General features: G+C 43.6%; 1 protein-coding gene across 4 annotated transcripts in view; it reads left to right on the top strand.

Annotated features, from left to right (window-relative positions):
• MYO1B (myosin IB) overlaps nt 1–18,171 on the top strand; it is a 518,726-nt gene that overhangs the window by 298,514 nt on the left and 202,041 nt on the right. For all 4 annotated transcript variants that reach the window (XM_063934156.1, XM_063934153.1, XM_063934155.1 and 1 more), the window contains exons 5-6: nt 13,903–14,007; nt 16,876–16,922. In XM_063934156.1, coding sequence (XP_063790226.1) covers nt 13,903–14,007; nt 16,876–16,922 — 152 coding nt within the window. The remainder of the gene's footprint in view (nt 1–13,902; nt 14,008–16,875; nt 16,923–18,171) is intronic.

Below are 18,171 nucleotides of genomic sequence, written 5' to 3'. Positions count from 1 at the left end.
GCCAATTAACTTACCAGTTTCATTTTGGACTGTGAGGGGGAACTGAAGCACCCAGAGGAAGCCCATGCGAACACAGAAAGAATATACATACTCCACGCAGTTAGCAATATGGTGGGACAGTAACCCAAGACCTCAGTGATTGTGAGGCAAATAGTAATATTGTGACATACAGAGATAAGTTTTAAGAACTTGCCATAACTGAATATTTATAATGTAACATTAGATAATCTACGTTTGACTTCCTATAATTAAATCTATTGCAGCATACTGTGTTTGTTGAAGATAAATAGAAGTCGAGGCTCTGTTTATGAAAAGGTAATAAAGAGCAGAAATGGCAGGGTGTCCCTTGTTTCCGTATCTTATATTATATTACTTCTCTATAGGAAGCACAAAAGTCCTGGCCTGGGTAGAATAATCGAAGGGCCTAATTCAGAATTGATCACTGCAGCAAATTGTTCTCTACTGGGTAAAACCATGTGCACTGCAGGTGGGTCACATATAACATGCAAAGGGAGAGTTAGATTTGGGTGGGGAGCAGAAGTGCCGGAATGTTTTCAGGTTGGGGGGGGGGGGGGGCACAGAAAAACATACATATTGGTGCTCCCCCCAATCCCCACCCCCAGTGCAGGGAGCGATTGCCTCCGATACCTGTGGTGACTTGTTTGAAGGTCCCCACCTCCTCCCATTAATGCACCAGCGAAGAGCCGGCTTGGACAGCGCACAGCGTAGCACGCTGCTGCTGTGCTACAGCAGACTTTTTCTAAATAACAAGTCACCACAGGTATCGGAGGTAAGCACTCCCCCGCCTGTCATATTGGGCGTGTGGGGTGGCATGCTGCCCCCTTGCCCCCCCCCCCCTTCCGAGTTCCGATGCCACTGGTGGGGTGTGTTTAAACTGAAATCGAAATAGCAGTGTAAAAATAAAGCAGCCAGTATTTACCCTGTACAGAGACAATATAACCCACCCAAATACCCAAATCGAACCCTCTCTGCACATGTTATATCTGCCCCCCCCTGCAGTGCACATGGTTTTGCACATTGGAGAACAATTTTGCTGCTGCGATCAGGTATGAATTAGGCCCAAAATCTGTGCTTACATGGGTAATTAGCAACTGCAGTGCCCCACAATCATCATCCAATTTTTTTGTATGAATTTGGTAAGGGAATCATAACAAACATATCTGTGTCACCTGATCCATCAGACCATACTGTTTCCTACTAAGAAGAGCGCAGAACAATAAAATCAAGGAAATACATACATAAATACATATTTGCCAACAGTTTGTAAATCAAGTTGAAAGATTATTTGTATGTATTTGGTTTAAAATGCTAGGTGTCAGATATTTCCTATGCAAAATCTTGAAACTTTGCTTAAAAGCTCTTGTACTTGCTCCGAGCACATGAAATACTACAGTATTTATGCTTTAAGTCCACATTATCATCTGTGCCTCAATGGCATAAACCAAAAGGGCCACTGCTAGCCCTACATTGGGGACTTATATGTAAGATATTTATATAAGAAACCACTGCTAGAAAAACAAATAGGTATTGCGTGGTGTGTGCATGGGAATACATACTTTTTACCGGTGGCCGACCTCGGTATTCCGGGCACCAGTATGCCGGAAGTGGGGCGAGCGCTAGAAAGCCCCTTGCGGGCTCACTGCGCTTGCCATGCTGCGGGCACGAAGGCTTGCAGCGCTTCCCACACAATCTATTCTCCCTCTGTGGATGTCGTGGACACCCACAGTGGGAGAATAGCCTGTGTCGCCGGTATTCCAGCGGCGGCATTTTACAGCCTGTTGGGATTCTGGCGTCGGCATTGTGACTGCTGGGATCCCGACAGGCGTGCCCATGATTGCTTCCCGCGTGCATGTCAGACCCTACCTGTTGACCTGCTGACCTGTTGACTTATTACCTTCTGGTATTGCAAGTATAGGGCACTTTAGGACAGAGATGTACCGGAGGCACGCTGGTTGTCACTGATTGGGGCTGGAGTATCATCTGAAGGCAATGGGCCACGGAGGAGGAATTAAGTAAAAAGTAAGTGGTGATGGTTGGGGGGGGGGGGGGGGGGAATTAAACAAGGGGCAGGAGACAGAGACTGACGGGGTTATATTGGGCTATTTCAGAGAACCCATATTTTTCTCTGAAATAACTTGAAAGTGACAAAAATAATTAGCATCCATCGTTATTTTTTCTATGTTTAGTAGACATTAGACTTTGCATTTGTTTTTTTCATTCCACAGAATATTTTAAAAATGAAAACCAACGTAAAGGGTATGGACAAAAATGTTGGGACCCTTAGCTTAATATATTGTTGTACAACCTTTTAGAGGCAGTCGCTGCAATCAAGCAATTTCTGTACCTGTCAACAGCTAGTTAGCCCACTCTTCCTTAGCAAACTGCTCCAGCTGTCTCAGGTTTCATGGGTGCCTTCTCCAGACTGCATGTTTCAGCTCTTTCCATAAATGTTCGGTAGGATTTAGATCAGGGCTTATAGAACGCCCCTTTAGAATAGTCCAATGTTCTAAGCTTATCCATTCTTGGGTGGTTATAGCTGTGTGTTTTGGGTCAATATCCTGTTGGAAGATCCTTGAACTGCTACTGAGATTTCTGACACTGGGCATTATGTTTTGCTCCATAATGTCCTGAAAGTCTTGAAATGTAATTGTTCAATATACAGATTTAGGGCACCCGGGCCAAATGCAGCCCTAAAACATAACCAAGGCTCTTCCATGTTTCATAGCAGGTATAGTGTCCTTTTCTTTGAAAGCTTCATTTTTTTTCATCTATGAAAATAGAGCTGATGTGACTTGCCAAAAAAGCTCCAGCTTTGACTTGTCTGTCCAAAAGACTTTCCCCCAGAAGCATTGTGTCAATATGAAAAGGAAGTTTTTTTGTGTGACTTTTTCTACCATTATACTTATTTTTAATCTGGGGTTGATTTTCCTCTTGAAACTGCATCCAGGCAGGTTGGCTACAGTCCCATGGTCTTTAAACTTATTAATAATAATTGCAACTGTAATCACATCAAAGTGCTTGGTCTTAAAGCCTTTACCTTTTAATGTGTGGTTCACATGATGATACCAAACAGCAGAGTTGCTACTTTTACCATTTAAATAGGCAGAATGACTGACTAGAAGATTGAAGACGTTTAATGATAATTCATTGCAGTCAGTTGGAAATATCACTGTAATCCAATTATTTATCATCTTTTTCTAATGGGCACCAGCCAGACTGTATAGGCTAGTTTAGAATATCTTTTGAAAATAAGCACTAATTCATCTATTTTCACAGTTTATTTGCTTTATTATATTATATAGCAACGGCAAGCACGTATACATGAGACAGTGGGGGGGAATTCAATTACAGGTGAAGGGTGCGAATTGCCATGGCATGTAAACGCTGGTAACGGCACCCAGTCTCTCACCCTTCGCCTGGCCGGCCGAATGCACGATTGCACAAAGTGCTCGCTACCCTGTGAGGTAGTGAAAATTTTTGTGTGAGATCCTGCTGCTTTAAAGTGTGGTGGGTGTGTGCAAATTTGGCCAGGAGAAGGATTCTCCGCCACTTGAATTCCTCCCAGCAGCTTTTAATTTCTTCACTTTTCAGGAGGAATGAAGCATAATTGCAGTGAGCTATTAGTTAACCAACAAATTTGTCAACATCTGCAAGCAAAGGAGTGAGGTATGGATTGAAGCAGGAAGATAGAACAATTAATATGTAAATCTTACATGGATAGTCAGATGCGGAAATAAATACATCTGAACAGCTTTAATTTTATGTTTAAACCAAATCTATAACAGTAGCTGTTCTACCCGTTCTTCACACGGCAGTTTCTTATTTTCACGATTGTAAATATAAATGAGTGTAAATTCTACACACTGGAGGTGCAATCTAAATTTTAATCCGATTGTCCGTTTGGGCGTTATCGTTTATGCAACGCAAGACACACATAGGTGATGATGCCATTATGTCAACCTGCTTTTCATCTCCCTAGGTGAGGTTTATTAAAATTCTAATTACGTAGTTTCCCTACTTCCCACCTGAAGTATACCTATGTTACATTTCAGCTTCCTAACATAGTGGGAAGTAAGAGAATTGCTGATTAGTCAGTGAGTGAGTAAGTAAGTGTATATATATATATATATATATATATATATATACTCCAAATACATCGTACAAGCAGCGGCACTCAGAGGCTTTTATACATATAAATAAGCATAGGTCCGGCACTCCTCGATAAATAAAACTGCTGCGCTGGTGCCCTCACATGTACTGCTTGTACAATAATATATCTACCACAGTGCGGCACTCAGCTTGCTGAAACAAAGACTCTGGAAACCAGTTGAATTTAAACTTTTAAATTCAACTGGTTTCCAGAGTCTTTGTTTCAGCAAGCTGAGTGCCGCACTGTGGTAAATATATATATATATATATATATATAAAGAGAGAGAGAGTTTTAAGAAACTAATTTAGAAGTATGTGTCTGAATTGGAGTGTTTTTCCGCTAAAGTGACTGTTTATGTTGACAGTACATGAACGGGAAGTAGTCATTAGGTTGACATTGTGATGTCGACATTGTTAAAATGTCAACGTGCATTTGTGACATTCTCAGAACGTCGTCATGTGAAATGTTAACATTGTCAGAATATCAATATTAGGGTTAGGCAGTGTGTGGGCGGGTTAGGGTTAGGCAGAAGAGGAGGTTTAGGCTGCAGGTGGGAAAGGTTAGGGTTAGGCAGTAGGGGAGGTTTAGGCTGCAGGTGGGAAAAGTTAGGGTTAGGCAGTAGGGGAGGTTTAGGCTGCAGGTGGGAAAAGTTAGGGTTAGGCAGTAGGGGAGGTTTAGGCTGCAGGTGGGAAAGGCTAGGGTTAGGCAGAAGAGGAGGTTTAGGCTGCAGGTGGGAAAGGCTAGGTTTAGGCAGTAGGGGAGGTTTAGGCTGCAGGTGGGAAAGGTTAGAGTTAGGCAGTGGGGGATGTTTAGGCTGCAGGTGGGAAAAGTTAGGGTTAGGCAGTAGGGAAGGTTTCGGCTGCAGGTGGGAAAAGTTAGGGTTAGGCAGAAGAGGAGGTTTAGGCTGCAGGTGGGAAAGGCTAGGGTTAGGCAGTAGGGGAGGTTTAGGCTGCAGGTGGGAAAGGTTAGAGTTAGGCAGTAGGGGAGGTTTAGGCTGCAGGTGGGAAAAGTTAGGGTTAGGCAGTAGGGGAGGTTTAGGCTGCAGGTGGTAAAGGCTAGGGTTCGGCAGTAGGGGAGGTTTTGGCTGCAGGTGGGAAAGGCTATGGTTAGGAAGTAGTGGAGGTTTAGGCTGCAGGTGGGAAAGGCTAGGGTTAGGCAGTAGGGGAGGTTTAGGCTGCAGGTGGGAAAGGTTAGGGTTAGGCAGAAGAGGAGGTTTAGGCTGCAGGTGGGAAAGGCTAGGTTTAGGCAGTAGGGGAGGTTTAGGCTGCAGGTGGGAAAGGTTAGAGTTAGGCAGTGGGGGATGTTTAGGCTGCAGGTGGGAAAAGTTAGGGTTAGGCAGTAGGGAAGGTTTCGGCTGCAGGTGGGAAAAGTTAGGGTTAGGCAGAAGAGGAGGTTTAGGCTGCAGGTGGGAAAGGCTAGGGTTAGGCAGTAGGGGAGGTTTAGGCTGCAGGTGGGAAAGGTTAGAGTTAGGCAGTAGGGGAGGTTTAGGCTGCAGGTGGGAAAAGTTAGGGTTAGGCAGTAGGGGAGGTTTAGGCTGCAGGTGGTAAAGGCTAGGGTTCGGCAGTAGGGGAGGTTTTGGCTGCAGGTGGGAAAGGCTATGGTTAGGAAGTAGTGGAGGTTTAGGCTGCAGGTGGGAAAGGCTAGGGTTAGGCAGTAGGGGAGGTTTAGGCTGCAGGTGGGAAAGGTTAGGGTTAGGCAGAAGAGGAGGTTTAGGCTGCAGGTGGGAAAGGCTAGGTTTAGGCAGTAGGGGAGGTTTAGGCTGCAGGTGGGAAAGGTTAGAGTTAGGCAGTGGGGGATGTTTAGGCTGCAGGTGGGAAAAGTTAGGGTTAGGCAGTAGGGAAGGTTTCGGCTGCAGGTGGGAAAAGTTAGGGTTAGGCAGAAGAGGAGGTTTAGGCTGCAGGTGGGAAAGGCTAGGGTTAGGCAGTAGGGGAGGTTTAGGCTGCAGGTGGGAAAGGTTAGAGTTAGGCAGTAGGGGAGGTTTAGGCTGCAGGTGGGAAAAGTTAGGGTTAGGCAGTAGGGGAGGTTTAGGCTGCAGGTGGTAAAGGCTAGGGTTAGGCAGTAGGGGAGGTTTAGGCTGCAGGTGGGAAAGGCTATGGTTAGGAAGTAGTGGAGGTTTAGGCTGCAGGTGGGAAAGGCTAGGGTTAGGCAGTAGGGGAGGTTTAGGCTGCAGGTGGGAAAGGCTAGGGTTAGGCAGTAGGGGAGATTTAGGCTGCAGGTGGGAAAGGTTAGGGTTAGGCAGTAGGGGAGGTTTAGGCTGCAGGTGGGAAAAGTTAGGGTTAGGCAGTAGGGGAGGTTTAGGCTGCAGGTGGGAAAGGCTAGGGTTAGGCAGAAGAGGAGGTTTAGGCTGTAGGTGGTAAAGGTTAGGGTTAGGCAGTGGGAGAGGTGTAGGCTGCAGGTGGGAAAGGTTAGGGTTAGTCACTAGAGGAAGGGTTAGGGGTAGTGATTATGGATAAGGGAGGAATACTCACTGGAATGCAGGAGCAGCAGAAGTCTGACCTGGAAGTGAATGTCACATAACTGATAGGACCTGAATGTCACACTGAAGCTGCTGCAGACGTCAGCAGCAGGTAAGTGACCGCTAAGCCACCAGGGGTGATGTTGATGTTCTAACATGTCAACATTTTATCACTGTCTACATGATAAAGGTCGACATGGTTAACGTCGATATTATGAGCATGTCGACGTGATGAATGTGTAGTACAGATCCTGAGCCTGCAATGTTCTGATGAAATGTAGCTCTTGTAGTGTGTACACTGTTGCTACTAGATCCATCACTGAAGTGGGCAGCAAATAGGAAATTGGACTTCTTTTCGGTCTCATGGGTTCATTTTCAACATTGAAATAGAAGTCATAAAATATATTTTAGGGTGAAGGTTTTATTATAGTCTGTTATTTCTTAACAGTACTGCTATGCTTGCTTACATAATATTCCGCTAAGCTCCAGTACAAGCTGTGTAAAAAAAGGCTATGTTTGATCTGTGATACTGTGTTCTATTAATATGGAACTAACCTCCCTAAAGATAAATCTCCATTGTAAATTCCATGTAGGGAACATTTATTTATTTGTCTAAAATTTGATAAGTGGGTACTTTTTACCTAAGTACTGTCTGGAATTTCAGCCTTGTTTGGCTGCAATTTCTACTTGTACATCTGTATTGTACATGGAGACCAAATAAAGTCCTACAGTAGGATTGCTTTCTTATGACTTGGTAGTTTTTCTCAATTGCAATATTTAAACCAGATATGTGAGTCAGCACAACATTTCAGATCTGTTCAGTCGCTAACTTTTTTTTTTCTTCAACATATATTTATTGAAGCATCATATGAAATGCACAGAACATGACATAATAAAGCAAATTTAGGGCAGATAAATGACATGAACTATCCATCCGGGTGATTTACATAGATCACATTGTACGATGCTGTCTTAGCCAAATATACACAAATGTAGAGCTGAGCAGTGTAAGTAACAAACCAAAATCACGCTTACAAAAGCGAGGTTCTTAAGCAGAGTAAAGTGTTATTGTGCAAGAACATCATTAAATAATTAAACAAGGTGTCAAAAAGTCAAATCAGTTAGTTAATAAGGAAAAAAGTACAGTTAGAAATAAAAAGTACATTTTCTATCCCCTCTCCAGGGAATCCCCACAACACCCACCCTTCAAATGGTATTTGAGTCAAGAGCATTAGGCAGATCATTATCTATCATGCATAATAGATACCAGGAGGTATTATGTTTACAGTGATAATTTTTGCATCTCATCTCAATAGACAGTGTCGAGCTATAACTCTCCCACATACTAAAAAATAATTCCACCTTAGGCTCCTTTTACAAGGTCACTTCTGCCCAGTCCATGCGGAACAAATAGAAAAGATAGGACCTAAACAAGGACAATGATGGTGGAGATGTAGAAATCCATTCTTGTAGTATTGCTTTGTGGGCAGCTACGCGAATGGTCAGGACTAATCGCCTACCCCCTTTACTTATCCAAGCAGTAGCTGGTAAAAGGCCAAATACTGCCCATTTCACAGTAAAAGAGAGATAATTAATCAAGTTGTCTTCAGCATTGTGCTTTGCCTGGAGCCAGAACCGTCTAACCAACGGACAGAGCCAAAAATGGTGAAATAAATCTGCATCTTCTCCACAACTATCCCAATTATTCCCATGTAGAGAAAGATATGCTTTGTGAAAAATGTTTAAAAACTTTTCGGTATACATAGCTGATGGGAATGTTTTACTGGAAACCTTTAGTGCAGCTTCAAATCTTTAGCCAATTGTTAGGGAAACTGTGATAACTATTGTAAAGAAGTGGAATGAGCCGTATCGTCTTGAAAGTACATGTAATAGATTTTTTTTTCATTTGTTTTTTTAAAGATACGAGGACATGATAATAGTGCATCAACAGAGTTTTTCCAGTCATTAACCAAAAATGACTGGACCACTGTACTAATATAGTGTTTGGGCTGAAGAAAAGCCAGGAGATGAACAACTAGGGTGGCGTACTTGTCCACAGCATCTGTAAACATTAGTATTTGTTTTGTGCATATTAACCATGAAACCTGTATTAGTAACCCCACCAACCTGACATATTGTAAAGGGGTGTGCGGTCTGACAATTTTGGAATTCAGGATTATCTAAGAATGGAAGAAATGTTCCTGGTGTTCCACAATAGGGGATTATCCTTTAGACCAAAAGGTACCTCTTGGCCGTGGAGATATAGGAAAGCAAGTAAGCTCCCATTTTCAGAAAATCCAATCAGATGGTTATCTAAACATGGCAGCCTGATTATACATTTGTATGTCTGGGAAACCTATCCCACCATTCTTAAGGCTCTGATGCCCCGATTTCCCGCCTTGCCAGCACCGGCGGCCAATGATGATAGGTGAGCCGTCGGGGGATTAGAGAAGTTAAAAACATGTTAAAAATGCCTGATCACAACTGAAAATGGTCGGGATCAGGTTTTTTAAACGTGTTTAATATTCCCGATCTCCCGACCTGGCTGACTGCAGGATAGGGACATTGCCCTAATCAGGGGCATAGCCAGAACTTTGTGGGCCCCGTCCAAACATATTGAAGAGGCCCCTGTCCCAGTGCTTCTAGAGAGCAGCAGTTGTTTATGTTATGCCCCATAATAGTGCCCCAGTTCATTTTCTGAACCATAGTAGTGCCTTAGTTCATGTTATGTCACATTGTAGGGCTGCCTGTACACATTATGCAACAAAGTACCCCAAATTCAAATGATAATATACAGTGTCCCTAGTTCATATTATGCCACATTGTAGTGCCTCCAGTTCATATTATGGCACACTATAGTGCCTCTACTTCATATTTGACACATTGCAATGCCCAATTTTCATATTATGTAACATAATGCCCTCCTCTCAATTTTATAGCACATTACCACATTACAATGAGCAGCTCCAGGGTATACCAGGATATATTGCAGACACCAAGGCAAAAGTTTGAAGGGCACGTACAGTATGTATCAATGGTGAAAAAATGTATATAACCCAATGGTGAAAAAATGTATATAACACATGTAACTTTGACAGGAAAGGTTGCCCCCTCTCGGCTCTGGGCCCCATAGCAGCTGCTCTCCCTGAACCTATGGTAGTAGCTACGCCCTTGGGCCCAATACATTTCTGATGTATGGGGGCCATTAGTCTGCTGGAGTCTCAGGAGGCTAATTTCCTTATCTCCTTCCAAACCCAATAAAGTTCAACATTATAGTAAAACGGCAAATCTTTAACAGTAAGAAATAGGGGTAGCACTTGAAGAAGATACCCAAGTCTTGTGAAGTAGATAATTTTAATTAAGTTATACCGTCCCAAATATGATAAGAGAATATCCCACCAACCTTCCAGCTCATCTGAGATTACCTTCATAATATGAGTGTAATTTAAAGAATAAGGACTACCCAAGCAACTAGGTATATGGGCCCCGAGATTTGTAAAATGGTCTCTGGTCTACTTGATTGAGGTATAGCCTACTGTTAGGGGATTGTATTCGACGTGTGTCTAAGCAAAGTGCTCATTCACCAACATAAAATAGTTGTGTAATAGAAATGTTAATAGGGTAGGAAATGACAAATTGCAATCTGTTTGTTTTCTACCCTGGTTATAAGAGTATTTGGGATTTATCAAACCTTAGAGTGAGGTAAAGTAAAGAGGTACTCATAGATACTGTCATTTTATAAGCTGTGCTAAGTAAATGATAGCTGGAAGCTGTGGTTGCTATCTGCAATTTCTCCACTTTATTGCTCTGTAAGGTTTGATACATCTCTCCCTAACTGACTAGTGACATTTGTCTGCTCTCCTAGAATGTGGGAGAGACACTTGAATTTTGGGTAAGTGCTCCTGCAATCTTAAGAGAACAGACCACTTCCCCAGTTAAGTGGTTGATTTAGAAACTTGATGACATGATATGTCGTGAATTGCATCATTATGGCAATGACAATACAAATTACAGGTCATTCCACACAGTTTGTGGCTCCTCACCTCACTGTAAGTTCATGTGCTTTACCCCTCCATGATCTTATGCAGCACATCATTTAATAATAGATAAGTATGAGAGGAGTCCAAGGAAAGATGGCTGCTCAGAACACTAATCCTAATGCAATTCTTCTGAAAACAGTAATTTTTTTATTTGTACAGCAAACCTCATTCAAGGGTGTAACTAGAAGTTTGTGGGCCCCATAGCAAAATTTAGAAAGGTTCCCCCACTTGCCATTGTCATTGCAATGTCCCTTAGGGGAGGGAGAGAGAAAGTGAGGAGCAAGGAGAGAGAGGGGGGGGGGGAGGGGGGAGGAAGTCAGAATTAGAGAAAGGGATGAGAGGGGAGAGAGAGAAAAAGTGTGTCGGAGAGAGGAGAGGGAGTGAGAGAGAGTCTCTGGGAGGGAGAAAGAGAGGGGAGCAAGATATAGGAAAAGAGTGGCGGGGAGAGACAGAGAGGCAGAAAGGACGGGAGAGGGTATGTCAGGGAGAGAGAGCGAGAGTGTGTCAGGAAGAGAGAGTCAGGGAAAGGGAGAGAATGTCAGGGGGAGAGGGAGCGAGAGAGTGTCAGGGAGAGAGCGACAGTGTCAGGGAAAGAGAGACGATGGGGGGTAATTTCCGAGCTGGTCGCACGCAGGCTGTTTTTTGCACTACTAAGACCAGGTAATCGCCGCCTACAGGGGAGGGGGTTAGGGCTGTGCAGGGCTGCAATCGCTTGTGCAGAGAGCTGCACAAATAAAAAGTTTGTGCAGTCTCTGCACAGCTCAGGATTTACTCCCCCTCTGCGATGATCCGGCTTGGAGCGGACATCAGGAACCCTCCTCTTCAACGGCTGGGAACGCCTGCGTTTTCCTGACCCTCCCCGAAAACGGTGAGTTGCCACCCAGGTCCGCCTTCTGCCTGTCAGTCTTCTTGCGTTCGCCGCTGTGAACGGCTTCCTCGTAAGGTTCGTGGCGACAGGCGTCGCCGGTGACCGACACGCCTGTGCATTGCCGCCCGCACGCATGCACAGTTCAAAGCCATTTGCACGACTGCGAGAAATTGCAGCATGCGAATGGGTCGGAATGACCCCCAATGTCAGGGGGAGAGAGAGTGTGTCAGAGAAAGAGGCAGACCGTGTCGGGAAGAAAAAGAGATATAGAGAGAGATTCTGTGTCGGAGAGAGAGAGTATGTCGAGAGAAAGACAGTGAGAGAGAGAGAGAGAGAGTAATCAGGGAGAGAAAAAGAGTGTGTGTGTCAGGGAAAGAGAGAGAGCACTACCTGATCCCAGCAGAGGTCTCTGATGGGGACAAGCACTTCCTGACATTAGACCCTGCCCCCTAAATACCCGCTAATCGCGGTACTCTGAGACAGCTGGGTAGCCCCACCCCTCCCCCTTGCTGCATCCCACGTGAGGCTGCACTGACCTGGGGGAACGGGGCTTTATGATACCAGCGCAGTGGTGGGGTTGATTGGGAGCTACAGATCTTGAGTGCAGGGGGAGCAGCGGGCCCTCAAAGCTGCTCGGGCCCCATAGCAGCTGCACCCTCGGTAGTTATGCCACTGTGGGGCTCCCACACCTGAGATACTCACCTCTTAAAATTCCTTTCTCCGTCGAATCTCATGTAACTTAATTAAAATGGGAAATGTCATGCATTTGTGTGTGCCTTTAAAAATGGTAATGTACCCTTGTATTAGGAATAGAAGTAACATGTCTTGCAATGTGCAGTTATTTCCGTTTTATAGGTGGCAATATGGTTAAGGGAGTGGTTTTGGTTATGTTTTACTATTTAGAATTCAGTGATTCATCTGTAGCTTCTTATTCTTTAGTTTCATGGTCCATTGCTTCCTCCCTGGGTTGTTAGAGCAGATAAGACGTACAATGGTGTCAGGCTGTATTTTCCGAGACTGTTCTTTCAGATAATTTGCTTTGGCAACCATTATCATAGCTACCTGGTGTCAGCAGTGCTATAAAATACTTTGTTCTGCAGACAATGTGCTGTATCAACATGTTATCAATCAGAATATCATACATGTGTTCTCAATGACCTGCATCTCTATTGTATTTTTTTCCTTTGAAAATTCTATTTATTGATCTTTTTGTGTTCTTCCGTGTACACACACTGTACAAGTAGACAGTTTGCATTAAAGCGGATCTTTTGTATTTTTCAATCTACTGTTACCTAATAAATCCCAAATTTATAGTTAATATATAAAATATATATGGTGTGTATATATAAAGAATATTTAATACAAATATTGTACACTATAAAAGTTTGCATACTTATTTCATTTACTTTTTCTGGCAGTCACCTTCTAATTGCGCTTACATTATTATGTATATTAAAAGAGCCAGATTAATTAGTAAAGTTAACACAAATATTTATTTGACACTTGAAATCTACACTATCACTTATGGAAAGGATTTTACTAATTTGCTCTTTCCCCGGAAAATGATTTTGTACCTGTTACAGCTCCGGGTAAATAATGGGAAGACCAATTAGAAGCTGCGAGCAAGATGGTTCACCTCGTGATTGGTCTTCACTCAGCAGCCATTTAAAGTGGCAGAGACTTGCTGATTCTGTAATACAGAGCCTGCAAGAGAACAGCTGGGAAAAAATCTGCAGTTAGCAGCCCTGGGGTTCCAGCTGGAAGTGGGGGCTCTTTAGTAGAAATCTTTTCCTATGTAGTAATGAATCTAATAAAATGCACAACATGCTTTAGTTATGAGCATAAAGTACATGGGAGCAGATTTATTAAGCCTGGTGAAGTGATAAAGTGGAAGGTGATAAAGCACCAGCCAGTCAGCTCCTAGCTGTCATTTTTTAAACCCAGCCTGTAACATAGAGGTTAGAAGCTGATTGGCTGCTACTTTATCACCTTCCACTTTATCACTTCACCAGGCTTAATAAATCTGCCCCCATGGTCTTTTATATGTTTGTTTTTTCTGTTCATTTTACACTTCCTGTAGCTGTAAATAAACCTATTGAATACAGTTGATGGTTTATATGGGTTAAACTCACGGACAATCGTAAAATACTGTAACATCCATTTTAGTAAGGATCAGTACTGTTTGTTGTAAAACATATGGGGGATAAGTAACTAAACATGTTTTCTCTACGTTTTGAGGACGTGTTCCCATCCATCAAGATTCCAAAAAATGTGAAAGATTTTTAAATAGAAGTAATTGTTTTACTTATTGTGACTATGTGTATACATTGTGATTTAATATACTTATGCTTACATGTATGTCTTTCAGAGGCGAGCAAGCTGGTTATGTCATATGTAGCAGCTGTCTGTGGTAAAGGAGCAGAAGTTAATCAAGTCAAGGAGCAGTTGTTGCAGTCAAATCCAGTCCTGGAAGGTACGGCTGGGCTTATTTAGTTCTGTCACTGGAATAAACTGAGGAATTTTGGACAGCCAAAAACTTGGTTTACAATATAATTCTGATGAATAATGTGCCCCAAAGCAGAGAAATAGAGCAAGGGTGGCCAAAAAATGTCTATATAATGCTTCTACAGTTGTATGTTATTGAGGGAATACTGTAATACTGTACGTGGGTAACCAGCTTTTTTTTTTGCCAGACTGTAAAAGAAATTGGAAAAATGTAGGTATTTTCAGAGGTAGAAGTGTATAATAAATGTTGGCTGTGTTCTGTGATTGTAGGCTTAAGTGAGGGAATTGAATTCTTGGTGATGTCTGCTACATGGTCCCGGACTGACAGCAACTCGTGGACACTAACATTTCCGGTTTCCCTTGCTTCCCATGGATAAACTTGCCACAATATCCCTTTAATCTGGGACACCTATAATTTATATATGTTCTGTGGCCGACTAAGCTCAAGTGGGAGTGTTCTACCTGGTTTTAATCAGCCACAGAAATTGTGTAACTCGTAGGCAGGGCTGGTGCGATGCAGTAAGCTGGGGCAAGCTTTGCAGGAAAAAAATATATGGGGGTATATGCAATTAGCGGCGAATCGCGGCAATTTTTCGGCCGCTTTTTAATTCGACACAATTCGACCGTCTAATTTCGGCAAGTGGGTGCCGAAATTGACCATATTCAATAAAAAACGGATTCGACAGTCCCGCTGACGAAAAACGGCCGATTTGACGGATTTTGTTCCGATTTTAAAAAAACGGGGAAAAACCCAAAAAAAATTGCGTGGGGTCCCCCCTCCAAAGTATAACCAGCCTCGGGCTCTTCGAGTTGGTCCTGGTTCTAAAAATCCGGGGAAAAAATGGACAGGGGATCCCCCGTATTTTTAAAACCAGCACCGGACTCTGCGCCTGGTGCTGGTGCAAAAAATACGGGGGACAAAAAGAGTAGGGGTCCCCCGTATTTTTTACACCAGCATCGGGCTCCACTAGCTGGACAGATAATGCCACAGCCGGGGGTCACTTTTATACAGCGCCCTGCGGCCGTGGCATTAAATATCCAACTAGTCACCTTCAGCCAATCAGGAAGCGCTACTTCGGTGACCTCACCGCTAACCGCAAAGTTCCCACCATTGAGTATAATGGAGAGGCTTTGCGATGCGCTGTCTGACAGCTCAGACGTGCAGCCAATCAGCAGAGTGCCAGGACGTTGCGCTCGCTGATTGGCTGAAGGGACCTCTGTGACAGGAGTCACGTGGGGTCCCGGCATTCGGGGAAAGGGGTCCCATGTGTAAACATGGGACCCCTTTCAGTCCGCTGGTCCGGGTGTTCGTTTATTTTTTTTGCCAAGTACGAGGATTTATATCTGGACACTGGATTGAGGTGAGTATAATTTTATTCACAGGTACCCCGGATCGTCTGATCAGGAGACGTGGCAGTCGGCGGGTCAACATAGGTAAGTATGTGTGTGTCGGCAGGTGTGCAATAAAGTTTTACTCTCAAGGTGTGTGTCTCCTGTTTTTATTTGGGTATTTTTTTTCCAGTAGTACTACAGGTACCAGCGGGCCCGTTTTTCTCCCGCATGCTGGTACTTGTGGTTCTCCAAGTACCAGCTTGCAGGGTAGGCTTGCTGGGACTTGTAGTACTACAGGAAAAAACAATATTCTTGTCATTTTCTCAAGGCTATCAGCCCCCCATCCGCAGCCCTTGGATGGGGGGGACAGCCTCGGGCTTCACCCCTGGCCCTTGGGTGGCTGGGGGGGACCCCTTGATTGAAGGGGTCCCCACTCCCCCAGGGTACCCCGGCCAGGGGTGACTAGTTGGATATTTAATGCCACGGCCGCAGGGCGCTGTATAAAAGTGACCCCCGGCTGTGGCATTATCTGTCCAGCTAGTGGAGCCCGATGCTGGTGTAAAAAATACGGGAGACCCCTACTCTTTTTGTCCCCCGTATTTTTTGCACCAGCACCAGGCGCAGAGCCCGGTGCTGGTTTTAAAAATACGGGGGATCCCCTGTCCATTTTCCCCCCGGATTTTTAGAACCAGGACGGGCTCGAAGAGCCCGAGGCTGGTTATGCTTTGGAGGGGGGACCCCACGCCATTTTTTTCAGGGATTTTACCATTCCATCTAAAAAAATAAAAAAAATTATATTTTTAAAAATATATAAATAGGGATTTTACCATTCCATCTAAAAAAATTAAAAAAATTATATTTTTAAAAATATATAAATAATACTTGTGCCTCCCAAAAAGACAAACCAAGTACCTAATCCCTTCTAATATAAATAGATATGCTATTACCAATAAAAAAAACACCCAAAAAAACATGTTTTAAATTTTTTTTATTAGATTCACCCACCAAAGTGTGGCGGATTGAAAATGACGAATTTACTGTCTAAAAGCACTGTTGTCGAATTTCCAAACTTCAATTGAATATACTTTTGTCGAATTGCCGCATTTGTACCATTGCAGAAATGTCGAATTTCAAAAAGTCGAATTTTGAAAGTCCGTTTTTGTGACGGAAAGTACTGAATTGCATTGTCGAAATTTTTTTTTTTTTTGGCGAAAAAGTCCAGTTTTTCGACAATTTTGGGAATTCGACCGCAATTGCATATACCCCATGGTGTTTAACAGTGTATGATACAGTCTACACCTAACATTTAATTGTATTTCTTTTTAACACTCCCCCTTTCTCCCCCCCATACCGCATTTGTTGTATAGCCACATATGCTTGCTGTCCGGCACACTTTGCGGTGGGGGTGCCAATATATGTACATACTCTAGATATGGCTTCAGTTATAGATTCATTTCATAACAATTTCTGCCTTTGATATTTACTTTTGTTTTCAAAATAACAGCATTTGGAAATGCAAAAACAATGAGGAACGACAACTCTTCCAGATTTGTAAGTATGTAATATGAATGCACAGTATGGTACTTGCATTTATAGCATTTCTTACACCATAATAACATTATTATAGCGTATTGGGAGGGTGGTCACGGGATGTGGTTATGATCCCAGCAGTCAGAATACTGACACCGGGATCCTGGCTGCCAGATTGCCAGCAGCTGCGCTAGGGCTACTCCCACTTGTGGGTGTCCGTGACACCCACAGAGCGGGAATAGAATCTATGGTGAGCCACCAAGGCCGCACGTTGTGCCCCCCGCCAGCATTCTGACCACCGGGACCATATAAACGATGCGTGGTCACAACAGGGCACAGCAGATGTGAAAGTGACTGACTGTTAGACCTCATAGCGAGTCCAGGATGCTGGGTTTATTGGTAAACAGCAGATGGAGCATATGCAGGAACACTTGGTAAAGCTGGGGTTAACAACAGTATTGTGGTGGTATCAAACAGTGGTAAATGCAGTTATTAGGGGTTTTACCTCAGGAGCTAAGTACTGTGCTGCTTCTGCACAGCACTGTATCACTTTACACAGTAAGGATGGCTGCAGTCTGCACATGTACAGTAGCACACCAGGTCAGTGGTCACACCCTACCTGCAGACTCTGGTTCTAGTGCCCAGCAGTGTGGGTCTGCAGCGCAGTCGCAAATTCAAATAGGGAAGCTACACCAACTGCCACCCCAAACGATTCCAAACCTCACCAGCCAGGACTCACTATTTGAGTTTGCGACTGCCCTGCAGCCCCACCACTGAAGCCACCACTGGTGCTTAGCATTTATGCACAAAGGGGAGACAGTGCCAGAATTAAGGGGTCTATTTACTAAGCCTTGGATGGAGGTAAAGTCGACAGAGATAAAGTACCAGCCAATCTGCTTCTAACTGCCATGTCACAGGCTGTGTTTGAAAAATGCAAAAAAAGGTAATGAATAATACCCAAAGGTATTCGGGCGCTGTGAGGCGAGGTGCTCAGCTAAGCAGCAGCCAATGTTTAGAGGGAAGTCACTCCCAATATGTTACACTAAAAGAAGAAAAGAAGGCTGCGCTACCAGAGGAAAGAACAATATAATTCACTAAATGTGTACATTTTAAAACAATTTATTAAAAACAATAACTCATTAAAAAGCAACAATATTCTGTGCAATAATATTATGCCATGTGCATACATAACAGGATAAAGTTTACCCAGAGTATTGGTTCAGGACATGTATTATGTGAGTTCCATAGGATCCGTTGGGGGTGGCAGCTG

Source organism: Pseudophryne corroboree, chromosome 7 (assembly GCF_028390025.1).
Source record: "Pseudophryne corroboree isolate aPseCor3 chromosome 7, aPseCor3.hap2, whole genome shotgun sequence".
In the NCBI taxonomy this organism is placed as follows: domain Eukaryota; kingdom Metazoa; phylum Chordata; class Amphibia; order Anura; family Myobatrachidae; genus Pseudophryne; species Pseudophryne corroboree.
This window is presented reverse-complemented; position numbering and strand designations above follow the sequence as displayed.